We start from the raw sequence: 27,894 nt of genomic DNA, 5'->3' as shown, positions 1-27,894 counted from the left end.
CGTTCAAGGAGAATTTACTTTCTACCTATTTTCTCGAAAAATGTCTAGCAGCACTCCTCCCAATCAGGCAACACCTTCCGCGACCGAAACTCTAATCACTGAGTTGACGCCGCTAGATCACCTCATGCCTCGAACATATGTGATCAGTATGAATTTCAGCTGGCCAGTCTCTCGCCGCAGTAACATTGAAGATATCTATAAACACTTGAAGCTAGGTTTGAAGCAGACTATAAAGGAAATCCCTTTTCTTGGCGGGTCTGTCGTCTCCACTGGTTCTCCTGGAAAGTTTTGTATCGAAACTTTACCTGAAGACTTCGAAGGAAATCAATTGATTTTTAACGACCTCCGTACTGGAAGCGGAAATTCATGGCCACATTCCTACAAAAGTTTAAGAAAAGCAAGGTTTCCGAGTGCCCTCCTTACAGACGACTGCCTCAGTCCAGTGAAGGGGTACATGACTCAGGAAAAACTGCCGGTTATAGCTACCCAAGCAAATTTCATCGATGGAGGATTGATTCTTCATCTGAGTGTCCTCCATACAGCATGTGACGTACTTGCATGGAATAACATCCTTTCCATTCTATCGAAGAACGTGAAAGCTTCTTGGCCCACCGAAGCCGAAGTGGTCCTCGATGATGACTTGCAGGACTACAAGGTCTTACCTAGCTTTCTTGATAGATCTCCACTCATGCGCGGAAATCTTAACGTTGAGCGAATGGATGTTCGAGAATACAAGTTGCAACTTGCCAACTCAAAGCTCGAAGATCCCAGAAATCATCTTATCGACCCTCCCCCAAATTCAATCACAGAGATGGAAATTGCCCTCTTCTGCATTTCCCACTCAAAATTAGGGGAGCTCAGAGACTATATTTCAATAGAAAGTTCAGCAACATCCTGGTTAACAGTAAACGATGCACTGGCTGCATTGATGTGGTGCTGTGTCAACCGTGCTAGGATATCGAAAGGGGATCAAGGACTTTTACGGGGAAATCTATCTGTCGCATATGATGGTCGTACAGTTCTAGATCCACCACTACCCAAGAGCTTCATGGGAAATTCCTCTCTGGGATTCCCCATCACCCTTGATATTCATCCAAGGTCCATCTTTGAAACAGCACTTGCTATCTCCGAGTCTCGAAACGATTTCAATGATAAGCATATAAGAGACATTATCGGGTTTCTAGATGGCTTGGGCGATATTACAGAGGAACGTGTATCATATGCCAAGACTCTAAATCCTATTTTGGTCATTAGTAATTTGAAAGATATGGGGTTTTATGAGCAAGACTGGGGTGGAAGTTTGGGATTTCAGGATGCTTTGAGGATGGCCAATCCTTTCTTGGACTGCATTCCTAGAGTAGTACCAATGCCGGCACAGCGGAATGGTAATGTAGATTTGATTGTTTGGATCGAGAAATCAGCAGCCAAGAGATTGAGGCAGGATGAAACTTGGAACAAATGGATTACGCCTGTATTCGAGTAAGTAATGGAAGCCAAGAATCATCAACGGATCTTGTGAGAGCTTTTGAACTCTGAGAGTATGAGACATTATCGGGTTTACGTTTATGTTTACACAAATGTGCTTCTCTGAGAATAATGCAGATCTCCCATCGTCCAGAGGTTGCGATGTATAAGTGTTGGTTTACAAGCTGGTCGACCCTTTTGGTCGTAAGTGTAAGGAGAATCCGCTGTTCACGGAAAATTGAATTTGATAAGATTTAGTATATCTTTGTACAGCTTCAAAATATAGCTAAATATCACTGAAAAGTCTTTGTCGGGACATCGATCATGTGATCAAAGAGGGCACTGTATTAGCTAGCGTCGCGCTAGCGCTACCCTATATAAAGTATTAGCTTTCTATAGATAATAATGATCAAGAACGAATACAATTATAATAAATTAAAGTATTTTATACTTATATCAATCAAGTTGATATTAATACTAATTAGTGATATTATAAATTAGGGCCTTGGATTCTATTACAAAGTATTAGATATTTTGAGATAGTTTTTAGGATTAATATAAATTCTGAAAAAACTATAAAGAAGATATTATTGTATCTAATATAGTATATTATTTCTTTTTATTATATTAAAAAATATGCTCTAAATAATTATATTAGAAAAATATATTCAAAAAGATTAATCTTATCAATTGTGACGAATCGAGCTTATATTTATTATGTATTCACTTCTATACTATACATTATACAAAATAATCCACAAAATCTTTATTTAAATATCTTTATAAATATTTTTTTATAAATATTTATATCTATAATCTTTAAAATATCTACAAATCTTGGAATACCCTTATATATTATTATATTGGATAGTAATAATGCTATTAGTCCGATTGCTCTTAAGGTTATCAATAAGAATCTATATATAAAGAAAAAAGAGGAGTATTATAAGAAATAATTAAACCTATTAAAGGAATAATAGATTAATAATAGAATTGTTGATTTTGATGCTAAAAAGTTCATTAAATATATCAAATTCAAGTGCAAATAATATAACTATAAGGATATTAATAATAATGAGCTTATTAAAATCTTTTATAATAACTTTAACATATTTATAACTATACAATTCGCGAAAATCCATTAGATAAATATATGAAAGCTATATATAATATTATATACCCAAGGAGTATTAATATCAAAAACAGATGTTAAAGTATTTAAAGCTTTATATAATTAATTTTATAGGTTTATTATAGATATATGGATGAAAAAATAAGTTCAGAAAGTTTTGAAAGATTACAATATTAAAAAGTCTAAGTTTAAATCCGGAATATTTAATAAATTTATTGAAAATAATTTTGAATATAAAAAAAATGATTAAAAGAATAAAAAGAATAATGGAAAAAGAGATTCTAATAATAATAATAATAATAATAATAATAATAATAATAATAATAAAAAGAATAATAGGGGATGATATAATAAAAATAAGAAATCATTAATATATTCTAATTTGTAATCTTTTATTAGTTTATTCAAATTCTATACCAACAAGAAGAAATATAATGAGAATAATGATAATTTCGATTTTAAACTCTCGATATTTTATGAAATCATATAATATACAAAGATACCAATGGATATGTAATATAAGATATTCCTTATTATACTTAAAAATAATATACTTGAGTTTTTTTATATTAATTATAAATTACTATTATTTATTTTTAAAGAACTATACATCTATATACAGAATAATTTTGAAAAAAATGAATATTAATATAATATGCTATCTAAATGGAATAATATTATTCTCAAATCAATTAAAAAGGAGAATAAAAATAAATCATTTAATAAATATCTTACTATTATAATTAAGTAATTATATATACTATAATATCAACTTAATTTTATTATATAATAAATATTCTATTTGCATAATAAATTTATATTTATATATAAGAATATAGAGGTATACAATTTGACTTATTTTGATCCTAAGAAAGAGGTATTTGATTTGATTAATTAATTATAATAATTTATTAATATATAGAAGAAATTATATAAGAATAAGAAAAATATAATACTATTTATTAATAGAAGATTCCGTAATAATAATAATAATAATTGAAATAATTCTAGGAATTTAAGAAATAATAATTTTAAAAGTAATAATTTTAGAAATAATTTTTATAATAAATTATAATATTCTAATTTCTTAAATTAATATAATTAATATTAGATATACAAAAAAAAGGGATATCAATCCATAAAATACTTTAAGAAGAAACAAAATAAACAAAGATGTAAATATAGGGAGAAAATTAAGAATAATAATAATAATATATTTAATAAATGTTATAATCAATAAATAATCAAATATAAAAAAAAGCTATTAATATAAAATTTAATTCAGAAATTAAAATAAACCTATTTTTCACAAATCTTAATATTAAAAACAATATAAACAAAGCATTTTTTGTAAGCTTTAAGCCTATCAATAATCAGAAAATATTCAATTAATTATTAATTAATATAATATTGTATATAATAACTAGAAATCTAATTAAAGTTATTCTATTAATAAAAAGTGTAATGGATATTTTTTATATAAGTTATATAAGCAAAGAATTTTATAATATATATATTAATATAATATATATAGAAAAGTCTATTATTAGGATTGGATAATATTATATATAAAAGCAAATTTATCTAGTTATATATAATTCATAAATAATAGATATTACAAATATATATTTTAAAAAGAGAATTATAATATTAATAGAATTATTTTGTATTAATACATTATTTAAAAATATTAATTTTTATATTGTGAATACTGATATTTTATTCTTATTAAGTCTTGAGGATATGGATTATTTTAAAGTATTTTATAATAATATTACTAACCAGTTTATTATATTAAATGATTAATATTCTATTATTAGAAAATATGACCATATGTTTTTAATATGGAAAATGGATATAAATCAATTTATTCAAGAGTCAATTTACTAGAATAACTGTTATTTAATTATTATCAAACTATAATGTTTATATTGACAATTCAACTATTTATTAGCATAATGTTTTTATTAAGTATTATAATGGGCAGGCTATAATAAGAATAATAATACTATTAAATATCTTATTAAGTACTACAAACATTATTAAATACACAGTAAATCACCCAAATATTTTAGATTTATTTTACTAAAGAATACTGAATTTAATTATATTATATATATCAATATTATGTATATTATAGGTAAATTAGTTTTATATATTATTAATAAAGTGATACACTATTAAATAATTTAATTCCTTAATAATATATTCGTTAAATATATATTTAATATCTTTAGGGAATATTAGATTAATATATATATTGAATCACCAAACTATATTATTTATAATATAAAAAAGAACTTTATAAATAAAGAGTTTATTTAAAACATTAAGTTTATATCAATTATTATTAAGAGTATACTAATTGAAACATATAATTTTATAAATATTATAAAAAGATATTATCACCTCTTACATTATATATATAAGATTTTGACTAAAGAACTTAAGGATAATAATCTAACTAAAATAATAATTCTATAAATAATAATAAAAACTGTAAATAATATAATAGAACCAAATGGGCTTGTTTCTATATTATTAATTTATAGAATATATTCTAGATTGAATAATATTAATCTATTAATTATAATAATTATTTAATATACAAAAGCTATAAAAAAAGCTATAATAAAAATATATTATATTTATATTAAAAAATAAATTATAGAGGTATTAAGATTAAAAAATGGATTATTTACAATATTAATTTTTATTCTACCTTTGAACTCAAAGGTTTTGATATAAAAAAAGGATAAAGAAAATAATATATTAGGCAAATGAACTAGATTATACCCTTTGACTAAAATAAATAAAAAAATATATAAGATAAAACTCTTTAATAAATTAACTAAATTTTATTTTATATCTATATAACCCTTTTATATAAAACCGGAAGAAATTGAACAAAATAATAGAAATATAAATAATAATAATAATAATATTATAATAATTAATATATTACAAATGGAGATATTATAATCCCAAATATTATTATTAATAATATAATTAGATATATAATTATATTGATATATAAGAAATAATTTGATTAATATAATTAATATAATGAATATTAATATTAACCCACTATAATTAACTATATTTTTATAAGAAAATACATTTATAAAATATATAGAATTCCGATATAAGAAAATTAACAAATTAATAAAAAATAAAGTTTTTAAAATTATTTCAAAAACTAATATATTATTTAGAATAAAACTATTTAAATTATAATTTATTAATAAATAAAGAATAAAGGTATTAATAAAATATATGCTAAATTATAACTAATAATTTAAATATATTAAGATAAAAATAAAATCATTATTTTAATATAATTATCAATTATTTAATATATTAGTTAATATATTATTCTTATACTTACCGCTATTTTACAAATATCAAATAAAGATATTCAAATTTATTTATAAAATATTATATAAATATATATTTAATTAATTATAATATTAAATAAATCAATTTATATAGAAATATTGAAAAAGATTAGATTTAAAGATAAATATATTCTATATATTATTAAATCCCTATATAATATCCTTGAAATAGGAAATTATTAATTTGAAAACCTATTACAACCATTATAGAAATAAACTAAATATAATATAATCTATATATAATCTTTATTTATTTTATTCCAATAATAATATCAATATTATAAAACTTTAGATAAATAATATTTTTATAATTACCAATAAAAGATTTGCATATTTAAAATAAAAGTAATTGAACAAGATTTATTTTATAATTAAAAATAGAGAATAATTTATTAATAATTATTTATTTAAATTTAATAATAGCTTAATTATTCTTAAAAATAATAAAATCTATTTAAATTAAAAGAAATAATATAATAATATTAGAATAATTATATTAGAAAATATTAATATATATAATATAAAAGGAAAAATTCAAAAAAATATTATTTTAAAAAATTAATATATTACTCAATATATAAAAAAAGTATATATTATAATTATATATTAACTAAAGATATTATATTATTTTTTTATTATTATCTAGATAATAGATCCAAAAGAGAAAAATGTGGTTAAACTTAATAAAATTATTAAATAACAAATAAATAATTTAACAAAAGAATTCATATTTATATTTTTAAATATGAATTTTATTTAATTAATTGTATTTATAGACACATCCTTCATTAATAATACTAATTTATTATTATAAATTAACTATATTATCTACCTAATAAATAAATATAATAATATTAATATTATTTATTAAATATTAATCAAATATAAAAAAATCATTAGGAGTATATTAGCTTCTAAGCTATATACATTAATTCTAAACTTTAATATTAGAGTAGTTATTAAAGGTATAATTAATACTATTCTCAAGCCTAAAAAACTAATATTATTTATATTCTATATAAATTCAAAGTTATTATATAATCTATTAACTAAATTCGGTATAAATATAAAAAAATGGTTTTTAATTAATATTATAGTTTTAAAACAATATTATAAGAATAAAAAGATTATAAAGATTAAATAAATTAATAAAAAATCAAATCTTGTGGATATTATAATCAAAAATGGTGTATATCAAGTATTAAAAGATTTAATTGATATTAATAAAATAATTATTAAGGAGATGTATTAAATAAAAAGAAAATAAAAAACTAAAAAAAGCTAAAAGAATATTGTGTCTAAAGAAATGGATTATAGATTAAAGTATATAATTATATTCATTTTTAGAAAATTATCAGTATTGGGATATCGATTATATAATCAAAAAAAGCATTGTATTAGTTAGTATCACGCTAGCGCTATCCTATATAAAATATTAGCTTTTTATAGATAATAATGATTAAGAATGAATATAACCATAATAAACTAAAGTACTTTACACTTATATCAACCAAGTTGATATCAACAGTCTTCTATCACGATCCTCCGATTTCACGCAGTTATAGTTGAGCCGATATGCGTTTTTCTGTGTGCTTGTGCTGGTAATCTATCAAAATTGGTATTGGCACACTCTAGAAGTTAGTGCAACACATTTTACAACAGCATATGCGCCAAATGAATGTTATCCGGATAGCTTGTGACTACCAGATATTTTATAGAAAGAAATATCCCACTGAAGTAGTGGCACGACGATAATTTTGAGTGAAACTGAGGGATGAATTGTACGATTGACTCAAAGCTCGGAGTGAAAAACTCTAAGTATATGCAAACCGAGACATCATATGATACGTGCGAGTATAGCAGCGGTGGCCGATGGGCCTACTGAGAACACCGGCCATAAGATAAAAGCTAGGGTGCACTCGACCTCAAAATCATATCGATTAGTTTACAACTCAATATCTCAAAATTACATACTTCTCACTCTACGGCTTTTGTATTGGACCAAATATACGATGACAAGCCACAGATCTCAATCGAAAGCAACGGTCCAAGTCCGACCACCTCCATCATTCATCGAGGGTGTGCAAGACAAATCATGGACTCCTACTCCAGAGAACTGGCTCTATGGATCGTGGTACATGACCCATACTTCTCAACAGTATTATTGGGAGCGCACGAAGAACTTTGTTATTCAATATGCACCCGTCATGAATGGAGTTTGGCCCTGTACAAACCAAGAGCTGGTATCTCTTACTCCCCTTAGCCAGCCAGAACGTATCTACACCGCCTTTGGAATCGACTCCCCCGTTGCTGGCCTCGATGATGCTTGGCTTTGCCAATGTACTGGACATCTGAGCCATATATCAGACCACGTTGCATTCCTGGCCTGGGGTGCCGACTCGAAAAATGTGGACTGGGTCGTGCTGTATTCAACTCCACTGCCAGGAGCTACAGTGGGTCTTCCTGCACAAGTTGCGATTATGAGTCGTGAACGTTTCGGTCCGGACAATTCCATGGTGGAAGCAATCAAAGAAGCTTTTTGCGCCGCGGGGGATTCAGATTTAACTAAGCTGGTGGATAATTTGCGGCCTTTATTGCAAGAAGATCTCGAAAGTGGGCGACCGACCTGTGAATACCACGTGGTACAAAATGTAGATTCCTTGACTAGATTTTGATATATCTAGAACACAGATAACGAAAAATGGCAAGATGAAATTGCCAACATATCCATTAGCCATTCACAGGAAGTCAGAATGATATTTCGTGGGTGTGGTGATGAAGGAGATCTGCGCAACCCCGTGCTCTGCCCCTTCGTCTTGTCCCACTTATACATATTGCAGCACTCAAAATAAAGTTTAGGGCTTACTCCGGGAAACCAAAAGCCACCTTTGCTACTAGCGAACAGCATTGATTATCAAAGGCAAGGGGAAATGACATCTGCAATGTGCAACAATGAAGTAGAGTTCGACTTGAAAACATAAAGTGGAAAACAATCTGCGTGAAAACGGGGGGCTTCCTGTTGAATGTAATGATTTCCACCTGTTTCAAGATCGGGAGAATAATGTTTGCTCATTTGAGATTAGTTGGAGGGGACCCCTCCCACAAGCATGTATTTTTTGAAGAAAAAGGTTAGAAAACGGAAACAAATCATCTCCCTATACTCCGGTGTGAAGTTTAATCAAGATGAATCCTCACGATGTCAGATTATGTCACAATTATATAGGTAGGATCCTGCAGACTCGTTAAGGCTGTCAACTACCGATATCTACCGATTGAAATGGCGACACGCTAATTGAGCTTAAACCTTACGGGAAATCACGGAAAACCCAAACACCGATCAAAACACTTACAACAGATAAGCACCTTTCAGAACCTTTTTATTCTTTAAATAACGGTCAATTTGAAAATGCTTGGCTGTATGTATCTAATTGAATTCCACATGTATGTGGTACTTGTCAGGATCTGGAATACGCACGAAATACGAGATTAGCGCCTGTTTGACGATCAAACTTCAAGACATGTCAAGGCATGTAAACTAATTTTTTGAATTATGGCGATTATTTTGTAGATGTGATTTCGAATTGCTATACAGATTACGACCTCAGGACATACGATTGGCAAATGGGCTCTTAGTTTCAGATCTGTTTGTTGTTCCTTAAATAGATATGTGACTGTGACCGTGCCTATATAAATACCCCGGTGAGGGGTATTACGAAAGTACTAGGTATACGAATTGAGTTATGCTATACCGCCTTCATTAGCCAGGATCGGTTTGTTCGGGCAGAACGACTCTCTCAGAGGTAAAAGAAAAGCGGTGTAGTAAACTTACTATATTTACCTCCGTGGAGGCTTTCTTTCTAAGCTATACGAAGTAGGTATTCAAAACAGGCGAAACCCTTATTATTTGTAATAAGTGAGTAAGTGACATACTCGTTATTAATGCTAGTCGCGAATAGTAGATGAAGATACCCGTGGACCATTGAAAACCCTTGGCTTTACATTTAGGGTTTTGGTCGGCCGTCCGTTATTGTTGTAGATAGCAGACGCGAATTATCCATGTGCGTGTCACCATGCCGGTATGAGCTCGGTAACCCTAAATTCTGGGGAAATACGATTATGCTTGACAGGTGTGACCGGAACCACAGATTTTCAGGGGGGGCATGCTGCAAGCGAATTACCATAACATGCCCGGGACTTCTGTTTAACAACTCGAATTAGTGCCTATATTGGCTAGTCAAGCGTGAATAGGGTATTGCCTGTCTTGATTAACCTTATTAAAACAAACTTAAACTATGTATATCAGTAATCAGCATTATGGAGGCAATGAGATCTACGGTTCAGTTGGTAGGAAGGCTCTTCCATATCATTCTGCGGAGCGTCCGCCGGGTTGTAAATGGCTAAAGTAAATGCGATTGTTAATCAAATTAACCATGACGTTCCGCAGGCGTGGAGATTCAGCATGCAAGTGCGTTATGCGGGTGAGCCACTTGAGACATTTGCAAAGAGAAATCGGAACAGATAACGATAATCATGATACGGCTATCAAATTGATTATATTCTCCGAGGACCGGTTGTCAAGAAAGCATTCGAGCATATCTTGGTTCATACATTAATTCAACCTCTTCTGCATCCAAATCAGTTAAACCGCTTAAATCACTTATCATGTCACCGTAGGTCACTTTATTTTTGCCCATCTCCAACTTTGTGTTCAAAATCATATTAATTATGGCTCCAAACAACAGACCACAAAAACCTCCAAAGCTACGACATGCTTGTAATGAATGTCATGCATCTAAGGTCAGAAAAATTATCAATACCCTCCCAGAACCGTTAAAGTATTCATTCGAAGTAGGTCAGATGTAGTGGAGAACGTACCGGATGTCGACGTTGTGTATATAACCAACAAAAATGCACCTATAGTGTCTCCATGGTGGGGAAAGTGCAAGGCCATCGTAGGCGGGCATCAGTGCTTAAAAATACAGCATTGACAGGAACAACCCCTAGGTAGGTTAACCCAGATGATTATTACCCATTCAAGAGTGAAAATAGAGAGCTAACAAGTTCTGCATTAGATCCGGCGACCAGTCATTAAATATTCACACTACAGCAGAGATGGTATCCGTGGCAAGCGCGGACGTCATTAATGATGAGCCCAACAGCAATAGCCTGAACAACAAGCAAAACGATGTACCTATGGAAACTAGTGAGGGCACAACTTCTTCGCCTGCGCATTGCAACATTCTTCCGGGGGAAAACAAGGACAAAGTTACCTCAAGCTCGGCACCAGAGAATTTCTCGACGAGTTTGGAAAGCATAGATGCATCATCCCTGGAGACTCCAATGATTGAACACGAATTCTCATGGGATTTTAGTTCTGATGAAAGAGCTGATGCCCTCAGCTCGCTTGCACCCGAGAACCCCTCGAATGCAGATAGCATGAAGAATCCGGAATATGGAGACTTCGAATATGACTTTTCAATTCATGATGTTCATACGACCACCAGCTCTCAAGATGCCAGCAGAAGTCCCAAGAGGCAAACTGCTGGTCCAATACCAATTTCACCAATTCCTACATTTCATCCTCGGAAAAGGACTCATTCAGACTCGTCAGAAAAACAAGCTCAACACGCCCAAAATGAGTTGCGATGGAGATCTCAATCCCAATCATATATGCGTCCAACAATTCCAACACATCATCATACTCATGGTTTCTCCCGTGAGATGTATGAGTATCCGGAGAGTAATGGTTCCTTCGATGCAGATTGTGGTTTTGATCGAAGTTTTACCTCCCACTCTACCACGAGTCAAACGAATGTGCATCACCAAAGCATGAATCGAGTGACACAGACTACGCATAATAATAAAATCTCATTTACAGCCCAATCTCATTATATGAACTCTCCTATACTTTCCTCGGTCACACAATATGAAGCTTCATGGCGCTTCACATCAAAATGCTTCGTTATAATCAGCAAACTCCAAAAATTACTTCGAGATCCATCTTCTCTATCCCTCGATGTAATCCTTGCCACCAACAAAAGTGCGGTATCTGAGCTGGCTCAAATATTTGACAGCACACTGGCTACAAACACAACAAGAAGTACCAGTCCGGAAGACTTTTTCTCTATTCACTCTGGGATTCAACCAGGTAATAGTTGTAATTCGTCACCAGTGATGGATTTCACCCATTTAATGATTTCTGTGATCGCGTTAAAACATATCCACAATCTCTACTCGCAAGCCTGCTTCATATTTACACAAGACGACCCTCGAAGACGCTCACCCTCCACTCCATCACCTCGAAACACGCCCTCCATCTCCAGTTCTCCATCTCCAAATCCTTTCGGGCTTCCACAACTCGATTTTGGCACATTCAAAATCGACATTGCTGATCAAAGGAGACTATTTTCAGAGATCATAGCAAGGGAGCTTGGAAATTGCCTGAGTGCTTGTACGAGACTAAGGAGTTGTTTCTTGATGCAGCCCGGTGATATAAGTGCTCCGACAGGGTTGATGGAAGAGACGTTTTTGGGTATCGAAGAGGGGTTGCAGACGATGATAAAGCAGGTCAAGATATGATATATGAGGATTGGCCAAGGAAGTCAAGGTATTGACATGATTTTAATGTGGCGTTTTTTGTTTTCTTTTTGCATTTTAAATCTCGGTCTAGGTGCGGGATGATTAGAATCAGGTTCAGACACCTCCTTTTCTTGTATCCGTAGAAAGTCTACATAGTACGTTATGATACTATTACAAATTGGGCTATGAAATGAGTTCATTTGGTGTCTTGAAGCCCGATCAGTCACATCTGTCTTCGTATATCAGTAGAAGCATCTGTAATATTTTATGATTACAAAATACCCCCTTAACTGAAATTAAATGATTTGCCTTTTATATTTCCCTGGAAACTGTTGATTTTTGCCCTTGATTAGTTCTGTGAGCCTCGTTTCATATACGATCAGAGTTGACGAGTGATCCTTGAGCTACAGCAAGCCATATCATTGAGAACTTAAGGTAGTAATTTCACATCAACAACGCACTAGCTAGAACACAGTCCAAACCCTCAATTGTAGTGTGTCCCGACTACAAAGGTTGAGAAGTCGTATCATTCGTGATATTATTCATAACCAGCGATGAATTGTTCGAGATGAGAACGAGTACTTACCATATGAGGTACAGTGTTCATAAGATATTTTATTTAACATTCTTACCCTGAAATTACTCTTATAAGCTTTATATTACAAGGACAACTCCTCGAGATGCAAATAGAAAAGACAATGAGGCAAACTTCTGGTTAGTTTATCTTATCTACTATTTCAGTATAAAGAGGGAATGCTGAGCTTTATAAAACTCCATCTGACTTTCATAAAGACATGGCCTTTCTATCGGAGACTATTTCGTTAGTTGTATCAAATTTCTACGTAAAGAAGTTGAGTGGGGCAGATTCTCCACGTCTTATATTCATACTTACATCTCGATACTTTGAAATACATTTGATTAATAGAAAGCTTCTTCTACGATTTGTAGCATTCTCAAATGAGTAAGTAATCAGATAGTGAAAATAGTTACTTTACTACTGAGTATTATACTTGAATTTAGAATAGAATGAGTAGTATCTTATAGAATATCAGAACTTACATAAAGTATACATATGAAAAAGCCTTTTATATTCATTCGATCCACTAGAATGTTCAGATATTTGACAGAGTGAAGTTATATTACATTGTTTAAACAAAATTTTCTATAATCATGCAACTTTGATCATGTCGAGCATAAAAGTTTTTCTGATTACCGAGTAGTCATGAGAAATACGCAACGCTAGGAGCTTGGGGTCAATCGAGGGGTAAAATCTCATTACACAGGAGCATTTCACAATACTTATAGAAGTATCAAAAGCAATTCATGTAAATTGTAATTAAACTTCAGTATGATTTCAATAGTCTATGTATACATCGACTGTTGATGACTGAGCTTTATTTATCTACTTTATGTGATTTCAATCTCAATCGGATTGTTTTTAGTGTTATGAGCTACGTTCTTTAGCTAACTTCTAGAAAACTCTAACGGTTATTTATAGTACTTTGTTTGTTCTAGACTTATACGGATATAGACCCTTATCTTGACATAGGGTTTCAAAACGTTATCTTCTACTCCGTAGAGTCAATACGAGAGCTAGATGTTCATAGGTAGTAAGTCGAACACTCTACTTTTAGGCCACCCCTGTTTTGGGCCACCCTTTTACACCAAAATTCACTTTTTTGATTATTGATATTTTTATTAATATAGAATATAATTTAATAGAAATTTAAACTTATAAAATTCAAGCGATTCCAAATCTATTTTGAAAATTTCTATCACGGGGCAGGCAGACAGGAATAGGGCTCTAATAACTTTGCTCTAATTCGGCAAAGTTATATCGATTCAGATAATAGGTTTAGATTGAGGATTAAGATATAATTCAAAGAACTACAATATAGAATCTTCCAAATTGAAGATATATAGAATTTTTATAAATAAATTAGTTCGATTAGGCCCTAGTTTATTTATGCTTTAATGCGAGTATTTATTTTAGTTTTATTTAATAGAATTAATATATTATATAATTCTATATTATAATATTATTTCTTTTCTAAAAACTGAACTTTATTGAAATAGGAATATTATAATTTAGTTATTATAAATTAACAATATTTGTTTAAATAGATTCTAATTTATTAGAATATTTTTAATGAAAATTATAAATCAATTCTTATATATTCTTTAAATAGTTTGCAGATTCTTCAGTTAATATTTTGTAATCAATTTAGTAAATAATATATTTCAAATAAGATTTTTTATAATCTTTTTTTTTCTAATAAAAGTTTAGGATTTTAATAATTTCAAATTATTTCAAATTATTGATTTTAATAAGTGGTGGTAATAGATTATATTATTTAGGGATAGAATTATTATATATAAAATAGAATAAATTAATATAAAAAATAGAGTAAATTTTTATTAAGATAGGGAATTTTAATTTATAAATATAAGAATCTATTAGATTTAAAATCTTAAAAAATTCGAAATTCTTTTAATTGAGTTTTTTCTATAAATATAAAGTTTTAATATTTCTGGTATTTAATTAAATTAGATTATTGGATAAATATTTATAAACAAAGAAATAATATATATTAATATTCTTTGAATATTAAGTTTGATTAATAATCAATTTGGTTTATAGATATAAGAAAATAGCTTTTATTTTAATAATAAATTCTTTAGTATTTTGTATAGCAAAACAAATACTCTAAAACAATATAAGCTTAAAATCTAAACAAAAATAAAACCTATAATTCGAAAAAAATAGAGTTATTCAAATACTCTTAGATTAAATATTGTTAATAAAGAATTTGGCAAATAGAAGCTACTCTACTTAATCATTCTATAAATAGATTATATATAATCGGAAATACTACTCCAATATTACATTAGTCTTTTCAGTTTATTTATTAATTTCAAAATAATAAATAATTGAAAACTTAATAACTATACTTAAATACTTATAGATATATTTCTAGAATTTAGAAACGAATTAAGTTTTATAATCAAATATAATAATTAAAAATAAATTATAAAGTTTTTAGATATTTTTTTAAAACAAATAAATAATATTTTTGAAGTTATAAATATTATAATAAAATAAGAAATGTTTTATTTTTGTTAATTAATTAATTATTATTATAATAACATCGAAATTAATATTTTTGAATAAATATATAATAAAATCTATTAAAATATCTTATCAAATTCTTTACAAAATCAGAAGTGAATAGAGAATTCCCTTCTAATCTTTATAATTCAGAATAGTATAATAATAATTATAATAGTTACAAATTCATTATATAATATAATTATAGTATTCAAGCTAATGATAATTTCGGAATAATAATTCAAAGATTTAAATATAATATAAATAATCAGTAATAAGCGATTTGTAATATAAATAAAATAAATAGATTTTCAAGGAGTTATAGTTAGGAATATATAGTTTCTCTTAATAATATAATAGATTATTATTTTTAGTATACTCAACAAAAATGATTTTCGAATATTTCAGAAATCCTTTTTATAGGGATTTCAGAATAGATTTGAATACCAGATTAATTTAATAATCTTTATAAAACAAAATAAATAAATTAATTAAAAGATTTAAAAAGGTTTCTAAGTTTTTTAATTATATTATAAAATTGAATATAAATATAGCCTATAGAATTGCAGATTTTATAACTTTATTATTTTCTAACAAAATTATAATATTATTAGAATTTAAATGATTAATAATATTAATAGAATCGAAATTTCTTTAGCTATAAATGATTATAGTGAAATATACTTTTTTAATAATCTTAAATTCGATTAAAATAATAATAATAAAAAACAGATTAAAATCTAGGTTCTTTTATTTCAAAATAATACAATTTTGATATAAAAAGTATTTATTTCCCTTTTTAAAAAGATCTTTTAATCTTTTAATTAGTATATCAAGTTTAATATTTAGTTTTCTGGAATAATAAATGATTCAGAAATTAAATTGAAATAGAAATTTGAATTAATAAGCTTAATAATAGTTCAATAGCTTTATTATAATAAAGTATTCCAAATTCCTATAATCAATAATCACTTAAATTAATAATATAACACTTTTTAATTCGAAGTATTTTTTCTCGAAATAATAAATAATAACTAATAATTCTTTATTATAAATCTTATAATTATATTCAATTATTAAATATTTTTTTAAAAAAAACACAATAGATTTAAATACTTCATTATTGTTATATTAAAAAAGTATTCTAATGAATATATAATTAAAAATATCAATTTCTATAATTACTTCCTTTTCCTAATCAAAGAAAACCAGAATAAATACTTCAATAAATATTTGCTTCAATTAATTGAATATTTTTTGATAAACAAAACTTTATAAAAACAGAATATTCTTTTTGATCAAATTTATTATCAAATTAATAATCTTCAAAAAATCTCTAATAAATTATTAATAAAAGTTCGAAAACTTAATAAATACTTAAATATTAATTATATTAATAAACAATTTCTAATTTACAATTATTCGAGTTTTCTTTAGATTCATTTGAATATTATCACTTTCTATAATAAAGTCTAAAAATTTGATTTTGGATTTTAGAAATTCATATTTTTCGAATTTAGTAAACAAATTAACTTCCTATAATACTTATAGAATCTTTTAAATATAACAAATATATTTCTCTCAAATTCGATTATATATTAGAATATTATTTAAATAAATAATATAAAATATATTCAGATATTTTTATAAAAAATTATTAATAAACTTCTAAAAGATTATAAGAGTTTTTATTAGTTTGAATAATATAACTAAGGATTCAAATAATCCGAATTAAATATAAAATATAATTAAATATTCCTATCCTTCTTTTACTTTTATATTATCAAAAATAAAGATAATATTAATCTTATTAAAATATTTTATTTCTTTCAAATTGTTTAGAGATTTTTTTATTAATAACAAAAAGTATCAATCTTTAATTAACAAATTATTTAAAATGTAATAATCTATATAAAACTAAAGGCTTCTATTAGTCTTTTTAATAAACAAAACAAGGGAAGTAATAAAGAAAGAATTCAATTAAATAAATCCTTTTCTAAGATTCTCTTTTAATTATTCTTTTAAAACTTTTAATTCAAAATAGAATATAGAATATAAAATATTAAAAGAAGAAATATCTCTTTTTTTAAAACAAATCTTATAATTATATAATTAATAAAAAGATAGTTTCTCTAAATTCTTTAAAAAAAGATATCTTTCTAATTTCGGAACTCAAATAATAGATCTTTAAGATCAAATATCTTTTTCTTTTTATTTAGAATATTATCGATTTGTTTAATCGATATTTAAAATATTTTGTATTTTTAATAAATATAAACCAAATAAACTTTTAGAAAAATTATAGTTATATTCTTATTCTTTAATTCTTTAAAATAAATATATAAATATATAAATTGGGTTTTTAAAGAAATATCTAATAAAGCTTTTATATAAAAAAAATAGAATAAAATATTACAAAATTTGTAATAAAACGAATTATTAAATTAAAATAAGTTTGTTACAAAGTTAATATAAGGATTATATTTCTTAAACCAAACTATTCTTAATATAATAGAATAATAAACTAATTCAATTATATATAAAACAATTTTCTTCTCAATATAATTATTAATTCTAAATTCTATTTAGATATAAAAAGTAATTCAATTATTAAACAAAGTATTTCTATTGAATCTTATAACTTTGAATATTATAGATAATTAATATATTAATATTTTCTAAAAAGATATTCAATTTTGATTTATAAAGATAATTCTCTTATATTTGTTATTAATTATAATATATATTAAGAGAATATCTTTTTCTAAAAATAGAATTATTAGATCTGTATAATTATTTAGTTTATTTTCTAAAAGAAGGTTATAAGTAATAGTAGTAAATAAGTAAAGGATATGTAAAGAATTATTCTAATTATAATTTAGATTAGATATATCCTGTTTCCCAAATTAATTGAGTTAGTTGATAAATAGAAAGAAAAGCAAAATAAAGAATAAATAAAGACTCAATCTTTTAAAAAACTATTCAATATAGGATTAGTTTTTGTAGAATTAGTTATAATAATAGTAACTCAGAATTAAATAAAATGAATATTAGGGTATAAATAGTTTTATATTAAATAATTAATAAAACTATAGTAATAGTATTTACTATAATTCTGCTATAAATTTAGATTTTTAGTAATATATTCCTTTTTTTCTAAATTTAAATCTATTAAATCTTTAGAAATAATTTTTAAATTAGTTAATTATAAAAGTAGAGTAGCGATTATTTTTTGGGGTAAAATTTCGAAAGTAATAAAATAAATATAATGAATTTATTATTAATATTAATAAAATTGATTATTGAGTTATTATAAATAGTTGATATATAAATAAAATTTATGAATTGGAATAAGATTATATAATAATATATCTTATAATTTGTAAGAGATTTCTTAAAATAGAAATAAAATTAGAATATTATTGAGTATTTTTTTTTTCAGGGAAAATCTCTGAAATTCTATAAAGAAGGTGTTAAAATCGAGGTGTTTTTGTTTCAATATATATAGTTTATTTTATATATTTTGTATTCGATTAAAATCTCTAAAAATATTTTCGAGATATTTGAGAAATATAGTATAATTAGTGAACTAGAGAATTCTATAGAAGATCTTAAATAATATAAGTTTATATATCTTTTCAATAAGTTTTTTAATAATATAAGTTAATTAAATAAAAGTTATTAAGAATTTATTATTATTTGTATTCAATTTTCTATATATTTATTAAATAAATCTATACAAATTGGAATAGATATTATTAAACTTTTTTGGATTAGGGATATACTTATTCAATTGAGTGATTGGGGTAGATATAATAGATTCAGGAATAAAATTAATAAGAGTTTCAAGGGATATAATCTTAATATAAATAAATATAATAAATATGAATTCAATAAAATAATTAAGCAAATAAGTATTCTGAATAATAACTTGTTTTTATAAAACAATTTGGATATATTCCTGAATTAAAGCTTTAGAGATTTTATATTTAAACAATTAATTAGTTTTCTTTAGTTTAATATAATATATAGATATCGATTAGAAATATTAATATTAAACCTGAGAATCCTTGATTATAAAAATACTGAATTCAAAGGTATCTTTAGATTAATTAGATAAGTATAGAATAAATATTATAAAAACAATATATTTATAAATAAAAGTTATATAATATTATAAAACAAGTAAATAGAAATAGAATTTTAATAACTTTACCTTAATTCAATAAAATTATATCAATTTAGATAATAGATTTAGATTGAGAATTAAAATATAGCTCAAAAAGCTACAATATAAAATCTTCCAAATTAAAGATATACAGAATTTTCACAAACAAGCTAGCTCAATCGGGCCCTAGTTTACTTGCGCTCCGGCGCGAGCGCCTATTTCGGTCCTATCCGATAGAATCAACATGTCACGTGGTTCCACACTGTGACAATTTCAAATTTTTAGGATTTTTTTATATTAAGATTTAGAATTTCAAAATATTGATTTTCAATTTGTATAGAAATTATATATAAATTTGAAATTCTATAAAATCTATAATAACTTTTTTTTTTAAAAAAATTTAGAAATAAATTGTAAAATTTTATTATAAATTTATAATATATTTAATTTAAAAGATTTTGAAAAAATAGAAAATTCTTTATAAATAAATACGTATGAAAGTATTTTTAAAATTGTAAAAATTATTTATATTATTTTAATTTTATTATATACTATATTTTAATATCTATTTATTTTTTAATTTTTTAATTTTTTTAATTTCTAGATAGATTTAAATTTGAAATCTTTAAAAAGATATATAATTTTCTTTTAATAATTATTATTAGAAAGTTATTAAAGATTATATAAAAGTTTTAAATTGGTATGTAATTTTTATATAAATTCAAAAATCGATGTTTTGAAATTTTAAATCTAAATTTAGAAAAATCCCAAAATTCTAAAAATTCTAAAAATTCTAATATAAGTTTAAAATAGTTTAAAATAATTTAAATTATATAAATATAAATTTTTATTAAATTATATCCAATATTAATAGAGATATCAATGAATCAAAAAAGTAATTTTTGATATAAAAAGGTGGCCCAAAACAGGAGTGGTTCGAAAGTAGGATGGTCGACTTATGTAAAAGATTTTTTACGAGAGCGTAGAATGGCTTTGTTGTACCAGTGAGGCACGTGCAGTAAGGTTATCATCGCATAGTGTCGGACAAAGGTCGGTGTCTAACGCTTCAAGGCAAGGGCTACCCCTGAGCCATGTCATGTGCATGACGAACTTGAGAAAAAATTCTTCACCTCGTTTCTGCTTTGACGAGTTTTGATACTCATCCGCAACTCACCCAATGCTCAACTTTGCCGTTTAACACTTCGCTGATACCGTATTATCATACAGCACAACGACCCGACACATGTTCATCTATTGGCTTTTGCAATCTCCAGGACCAGATGCAATCCGCCATCTTCATCTGATTTACAGTTGCTAGAGTCGTCAGTACAATGCTGGCAGAGTCAGTTTCGATGACATAAAAAGATCCACCCAGTGACCGTAATAGTGGTTTTCAAAATGCAAATCCATCCCTAACCACAATCTTGATTTTTCAATCACTTTTAAATACCGTTGATTCTAATTGTTGCTATACAATCTTGATTCGTCAAGGTAATTTTTGAATAAATCATCTATTACGATTTCATTGCTCGTGTATGTTTAAGGGTTCTCATTACACATCCAAGGTGTTAAGTAACCCTTGAAAATTTTGAGATGGTGACAGGAGTCATTGAACGAGATCCACTCCCACACACATCCCACAATTTCCTCCATGGTGCCACCCGAGTCCCGAGCAGAAAACAACGGGGGTATCGCCCGGAGGATGCTCAAATCACTTCATAAACTGCGGAGGGAAAGCGAAAATCTCTCGTAATAGTTTTGCGAAGGTCCATCGTGCTTTCCTCATCCACGCATTTCTCAGTTCTGCTGTATAAAAAGCAAATGTAATTCTTTCCTCCCGTATCTTTCTCGGGCATACTGGGTTAGCGACCATGCACTCCGCCCATACCTGTTTATAATTCTGCATTACCCCCTCAACTCGACATATTTTTACTTTCCTCTTGGCCCACTTCTTGTATATACAATACTCTATAATTCATACTTACCGTGCTTTCTTTCGCCCAGCACTGAAAGGTACCTCAATCTCCCACCTCCCACATTCAATCTCTATCTCTCAAAAAAATCGGCAACCATGAATGCAATCCAAGACGACCCGAACAAGATGGAATCAGGTGGTGCGAGCAAACCGTACACGCCGGACTCAGGTTCACACCACACGCATGACAAAGATGGAATTATGGGAGAGACCGCCGCGCTAGAGGCGCACGGGCGTGCGAATTTCAGTCGACTCGGCTGGAAGCGGCTAACTGTTATTTTAATTGTGGAAGCCATCGCGCTCGGTGCTCTATCTATTCCTGGAGCCTTTGCAACTCTGGGGATGGTAGCTGGAGTGATTCTCACCATCGGTATTGGACTGGTTGCCATCTATACCAGTCATATCATTGGGCAAGTCAAACTGGCGTTTCCACACGTGGCGCATTATGCAGATGCGGGGAGGTTGCTGATGGGACGGTTTGGGTATGAGCTGCTCGGGGCAATGTTTGCGTTGGAGCTGACTTTCTCGGTGGGATCGCATTGTCTGACAGGAACGATTGCATTTCTTAACTTGTCGAATAATGGGGCGTGCTCAGTGGTGTTTGGGGTTGTGTCGGCTATCATCCTGCTAGTGTTGGCAATTCCCCCGTCATTTGCGGACGTAGCCATCTTGGGCTATATCGATTTCGTGTCAATTATGCTTGCGATTGGCATTACTATTGTGGCTACCGCTGTGGTATCTGGTTCTTCGGCCGGGGGACTGGCGCAAGTTGATTGGTCTGCGTGGCCTAAGAAGGGCCTCTCTTTCTCGGAAGCGTTTATCGCCATCACGAACATTGTCTTCGCATACTCATTTGCCTTGTGTCAATTTTCCTTCATGGACGAGATGCACACACCGCGCGATTATATTAAGTCGATCTGGGCACTCGGCTTAATCGAAATTTTCATCTACACTGTCACAGGAGGATTAATCTATGCCTTCGTTGGGCAGGATGTGCAATCACCTGCACTTCTCTCGGCGGGAAATCTTATGGCCAAAATAGCATTCGGCATTGCGCTACCCGTCATCTTCATCTCGGGCTCCATTAATTGCACTGTGGTCGCGCGCTATATTCACGGACGTGTATACAAGAACTCCGTGGTCCGCTTCATTAATACGAAGAAAGGCTGGCTGACATGGTTGGGGCTTGTAAGCTTCATCACAATTATTGCATGGGTGATTGCGGAAGCGATCCCTTTCTTCTCGGATCTTCTATCCATTGTGTCGGCGCTGTTTGTCTCTGGGTTCACATTCTACTTCCCGGCCATGATGTGGTTTAAGTTGCTCAAGAAGGGCAAATGGTATGCGCGCGAAAACTTGTTCCTGAGTGTGGTAAATGGGGCGGTATTTGTCATTGGGATGGTGGTTTTGGTAGGGGGCACGTATGCGGCAGTGGAAGACATCGTAAGTTTTTCTTTCAATCTTTTTCTAAAGGGACGGAGGCCGAAGTCGATCTTTCGGTTGCGTTTATTCTCTTCAGAAGATGTGTGGGTTACTAATACACTATGTGCAACAGAAAAAACAATACGCCGAAGGAACAGTCCGAGGGGCGTTTACATGCGCACCGATATCATAGGGAATGAGATGAGGTTGAGCAAGTTCTCAAACAATATGGGATAGAAAAATAATTCATTTCTCACCTTTCTCTGCAATTATTGAGATAAACAAAGAATTAGAAGGATAGATAGAACATGACCTTAATGAAATTAATGAGAGATTCACGTCAAATTTGTTAGCTCTGTGAGCTTCAACATATTATGCATTGTGTCTTTCGAAATCCGAGAGATACTTCTACCGCTGCCAGTGTGACATTGTTTCGCGTTTGAGGAGCAAATTGCTCGGTGGGTGAGATTTCGGTTTTGGGTGACAATGTTGAGATTAGGAATTGGGTGGGTGAATGGATAAATGGTTCGTTGAATGTTGAAGGGATCAAATCGTATTGGGCTGCGCAACGAGTATAGGCGAAGGAGACGACGGCCCTGGCGGGTAACTCGCAAATGATACCTTGGCGGAGCGAACAATCGAACTTTTTTCACGAGTTATTGATGGAGCAGGTGAAACCTGCAACGAAACATTGGCGTAAAATAAAATTTACAGATATTGAACGGCTGAGCCATGCTTTTGGCGCAGCCTACATCACTTTTCTTATTTTCTATCCTCCTCAAAATCCATCTCACAAAGTCTCTCGCTCGCTGAATTGCTTGTCTATTCGTTCATATCACTGACTCTACTCATTCTAATTCTTACCACCCACCCAATCACTTGCTCACTAATTTCATGCTCAAATCTTCACATTTTCAAGACTTTAATGTTCTCTTCATCCCACCTCCACTCTTTACCTCTTTCTTTTCACGTCAATATATCCTATATCGTGAGCTTGCCCTCCCGCCTTATTTCTTCAAGGGCTTCTAAAAGTATAAGGATCTCATATTACACTGATTTACATGTTTTAATGTAATTGTGATATCTTACTAGTCAATATCCCAGCATTCCCTGATCAGATGTATAAACTCCCCAAGAATTAAGCTCTTCCTTTTCTGCCTCCTGTCCATTCACTCGGGAAGGAAACTATTTGAAAAAGATTATGATATTACGGTCTCGACTCATATCGTATGGTATTCAAAGATTAGTATAGCTTTCGCATGTATCTATACTAGTACTACAGTTGTGATTTATCATATCCGCAGGCATTATGATGTATCAGACAATGGACACATGGGCCTGTCGATACGGCATTTCGTTGCGTTGCATTCCACTGCGCACAAGAAAATCGTTACTTCATCCTTCTCTTCTCGCAGAAGAATACTCATTTTATCTCTTGGAGTGAAGCTCAGAATCTAGCGGACCAAGAATCATTTTGCTCCGCAAAGTCAACCCAAATACTTAATGGTTAGCCATCCCCAATCTATCAACACAAACCTATATAGCTGTCCAGACTCAATAGTCAAGTTTCCGATCATTTGCAAATCGCACTAAAATATAACCAGTTTGATCCGGGTCTGGCGAGGCAGCTGTACCAGTTCTTGGTGTGAGAATAGTATTACTTTCTATAAATAAGAAACTTAGTGTAGTTTCCTCGGAATCCAGTTACGTGTTACTAGAAGCTAGAGACGGCAGAATTGCGGGTTTCTTGGAATGCTAGGCTTGTAGCTTGAGATTTCATGTACTTGCGGTGATTCTCTGCCTCTCTCACGCTTTTGCGTATCTCTTGCTTGTTTTGTTCTTTGGACTTTTGTAGCTTCCCGGACTCCTGTCGCCTCTTGCGAGTCAATTTTCAGAGAAAGCGATCCGATACTAGGAACTTGTTCTGTTCATATATACGCGATAATCGCATCAATAACTGAGAGGTTATTATTTGAAATATTACTGATGATATTGTTCCCCAACTGATCGATTCGTAGCTAAGCTGCTAGCCCTAGTGTGTAGCTTCAGATGCATTGCGTTGATAAGAAAACTCTTGCTTGTTGACTAATATTCTAAAAGCTTTAAAAGTCATATCGACTTTGTCTCGATTGCAATCTCAGATTCAAGATTCGGGGCCCGGTCGAGAAAATCCTCGCTTCCTGGAAAAACCATTAAAAATTTCAAGTCTCGATTCAATTAAAGGCAGTCATCACTTCCGTTCCTTTCGGAATGATGGGTAATTACTTCCTTTGATTGCTAATATTCTTTCTTTGTGCAATTTTCAGCTTCGATTGAAACTATTCCACGTTGCACTCTATAGTTGTAGCCTGTGTTGTTTAACACAAATGAAAAGAGCAAAAGTTTCAATCTTCGGCTCAATAAAAGATGCTTGATAAGCTGAAAAGCTTATATATTCATCAATGACTATACGGAAAATCCATTAATCGAGTGCATCAAGTAAGGTTGAAACATGGGTATTTGATATAAAAATGTGGTCCAAAACAGGAATGACCAAGAGTAAAGTAATTGGTTTCAACGTTGTATCAACAAATATTCTATATCTAATCTAAAATGCTGTCTACTCTATGGATATTGTACGCCTAAAGGCAACAATAAAATCTAACATCATATCATACAAAGTCGTGAATCGTTCAAGTCTTCTAATTTCCCATTAATCTAATCGCTCTGCCTCTCGCTTTGGCTTGCATCTTCCGCCTCTTTAGCTCTCTCGATCTGCGCCAGCGAACTCTCCTCCTTCCTATCAATCTTCGAAAATTCCAACGTATTTCTTGCCAAATCTTCCATAACAATCTTTTGCGCGGCACGAACTGGTCTTGCCGCAAATAAATCGTCCATTCGATCAAGCGGAACGGATTTTGTTTCGGGGATGAGGAACCAGGTGAAGACGACTGCGAGAGCGGTGATTGAGCCAAAGAAAAAATACATTCCGAAACCATTCTTTCCCATGCTTGCTACCATGTTAGGAGTAACGCGTGCAATGACAAAAGTCCAGAGCCAGTTTGCCATGGAGGCTCCGACTTGTCCAACATTACGTGTAGCTTGACTAAACATTTCTGCATTTACAACCCAGGGGGTACCGTTCCAAGAAGTGATATAAATGCAGGTCCAGAGATAGATCATGAAAATTGTGGCAATGCCTTGAGAGTCGAGTCCTTCACCAGTGTTGTCTTTAGCAGTTGCGATTAAGGCACCGATTATAAACATGAGGATTGCGCCGACGATACCACCGGAAATGAAGAGAGTGCGGCGGCCAAGTTTATCGATCAATATTGTGAGCCAGAGAACGGTCATGATACATTTTACCACGCCGAAGAGGCCAGTCATTAGTTCAACAGTTTCGGTGCTAGTTACTCCCATAGTTTTGAAGATGGTAGGAGAGTAGTAGTTCTGGATGCAGGTCAGTATGGAGCGTTTGTGTCTAGGATGGAGTAATGTAGTATATTATACTTACGATAGCGTTGATACCGGCGAAATTTTGAAGAACGAATAGCATGTGTCCGAGGAACAATCTCCATAATAATTTGTCATCAGAAAACGCCATGCGAAGTGGTTTGATGAATCCAGTAGGCAAATCATTGATTTGGAGATCCATCATCTCAATCTCCTCCAAAATATAAGTGTCATCAGGCTTGAGTTGTCGGATATAGCACAGATTCTCGACACCCTGTTCTCGACGACCTCGAGTCCACAACCAACGTGGAGTTTCTTTCAAGCATATGAGACTACCGATAAGCACGATACCGGCGGGAATTAATTGAACGGCGAATGGAATGAGCCACTGGTTACGACCATATGGCACACTTTGAGACATTCCGAAATTGATCCAAAATCCCACAAGACCGCCAATCTGCCAGCCGAGTTCGTAGGTGCCGACAAGGCGACCACGGATAGCGGGAGGTGCGATTTCGGAAATGTATATGGGAACCTTTGATGGGTAAGCATTGACCCCGGATAGGAGATTAGGATTAACCTACAATCATGGTACATCCCCCCACACCGAAACCCGAGATGACTCTTCCAGCATACATCGGGCCGATATGACCACCAATTGAAGCGAACGTAATACAAACACCAAGAATAAATACACTGACAAACGTCCAGAGGGTGATTCGTCTTCCAGCATAGTACGCGGTACCATAAGCAAATATAGAACCAAAAAATGCACCGGCTTGGAATAACGATACGATATTCGCCTGGATTAAGCTGGCGCCAGAATCGCTCAACTTATCAAGTCCAAATTCTGCTTTGAAAGAATCAAGATTGACGGTTGTTCCAATGAATGATGTTGTGTATCCAATCATACACGCGGCGAATGAAGCTGTCATAGCCGATACATAGACGCGCCAATTGTAAACGCTTTTTGGCGTAGGCCGATCCTCGACCATAGTGAGAATACCCATCTTCGCTTTATCTTTTGATTTATATGTGATAGACAGCGACGAGTAGGTAAAAAAGATTCAAGAAAACAAGACGCAAGATAACATTGATCGAAAAAAAAGAGCGGAGGAAAGTCTTTTCATACTTAATGAGTGGGTCCCAAAGATTTCCGCTCCGAGGGCTCCATACCTACGTCTGTACCACATCACCTAGTATGCTTACACGTTT

General features: G+C 30.5%; 5 protein-coding genes across 5 annotated transcripts; 4 read left to right on the top strand and 1 right to left on the bottom strand.

Annotated features, from left to right (window-relative positions):
- Positions 1-40: 40 nt before the first annotated feature.
- EAE97_008068 (uncharacterized protein) lies at positions 41-1,483 on the top strand (the record flags this gene model as incomplete). The annotated part of the gene is made up of 1 exon (XM_038878582.1): positions 41-1,483. One exon carries the CDS (start codon positions 41-43, stop codon positions 1,481-1,483), a length of 1,443 nt encoding a protein of 480 aa, XP_038730832.1.
- A 6,523-nt stretch (positions 1,484-8,006) lies between these two features.
- Positions 8,007-8,669, top strand: EAE97_008067 (uncharacterized protein; the record flags this gene model as incomplete). The annotated part of the gene is made up of 1 exon (XM_038878581.1): positions 8,007-8,669. One exon carries the CDS (start codon positions 8,007-8,009, stop codon positions 8,667-8,669), a length of 663 nt encoding a protein of 220 aa, XP_038730831.1.
- A 2,050-nt stretch (positions 8,670-10,719) lies between these two features.
- On the top strand, positions 10,720-12,573 carry EAE97_008066 (uncharacterized protein; the record flags this gene model as incomplete). The annotated part of the gene is made up of 3 exons (XM_038878580.1): positions 10,720-10,791; positions 10,847-10,998; positions 11,067-12,573. The coding sequence occupies 3 exons, from the start codon at positions 10,720-10,722 to the stop codon at positions 12,571-12,573; spliced, it is 1,731 nt and encodes a 576-aa protein (XP_038730830.1).
- A 9,348-nt stretch (positions 12,574-21,921) lies between these two features.
- On the top strand, positions 21,922-23,440 carry EAE97_008065 (uncharacterized protein; the record flags this gene model as incomplete). Its single annotated transcript, XM_038878579.1, has 2 exons — positions 21,922-23,268; positions 23,381-23,440. 2 exons carry the CDS (start codon positions 21,922-21,924, stop codon positions 23,438-23,440), a joined length of 1,407 nt encoding a protein of 468 aa, XP_038730829.1.
- A 2,504-nt stretch (positions 23,441-25,944) lies between these two features.
- EAE97_008064 (uncharacterized protein) lies at positions 25,945-27,689 on the bottom strand (the record flags this gene model as incomplete). The annotated part of the gene is made up of 3 exons (XM_038878578.1): positions 25,945-26,676; positions 26,741-27,214; positions 27,264-27,689. The coding sequence occupies 3 exons, from the start codon at positions 27,687-27,689 to the stop codon at positions 25,945-25,947; spliced, it is 1,632 nt and encodes a 543-aa protein (XP_038730828.1).
- Between the last annotated feature and the right edge of the window lie 205 nt (positions 27,690-27,894).

The sequence above is a fragment of the Botrytis byssoidea genome (genome assembly GCF_014898295.1).
Source record: "Botrytis byssoidea strain MUCL 94 chromosome Unknown BBYS_016, whole genome shotgun sequence".
NCBI classification, from domain to species: Eukaryota; Fungi; Ascomycota; class Leotiomycetes; order Helotiales; family Sclerotiniaceae; genus Botrytis; species Botrytis byssoidea.
The sequence above is the reverse complement of the archived record's forward strand: the minus strand, read 5'-3'. Positions and strand labels throughout refer to the sequence as shown.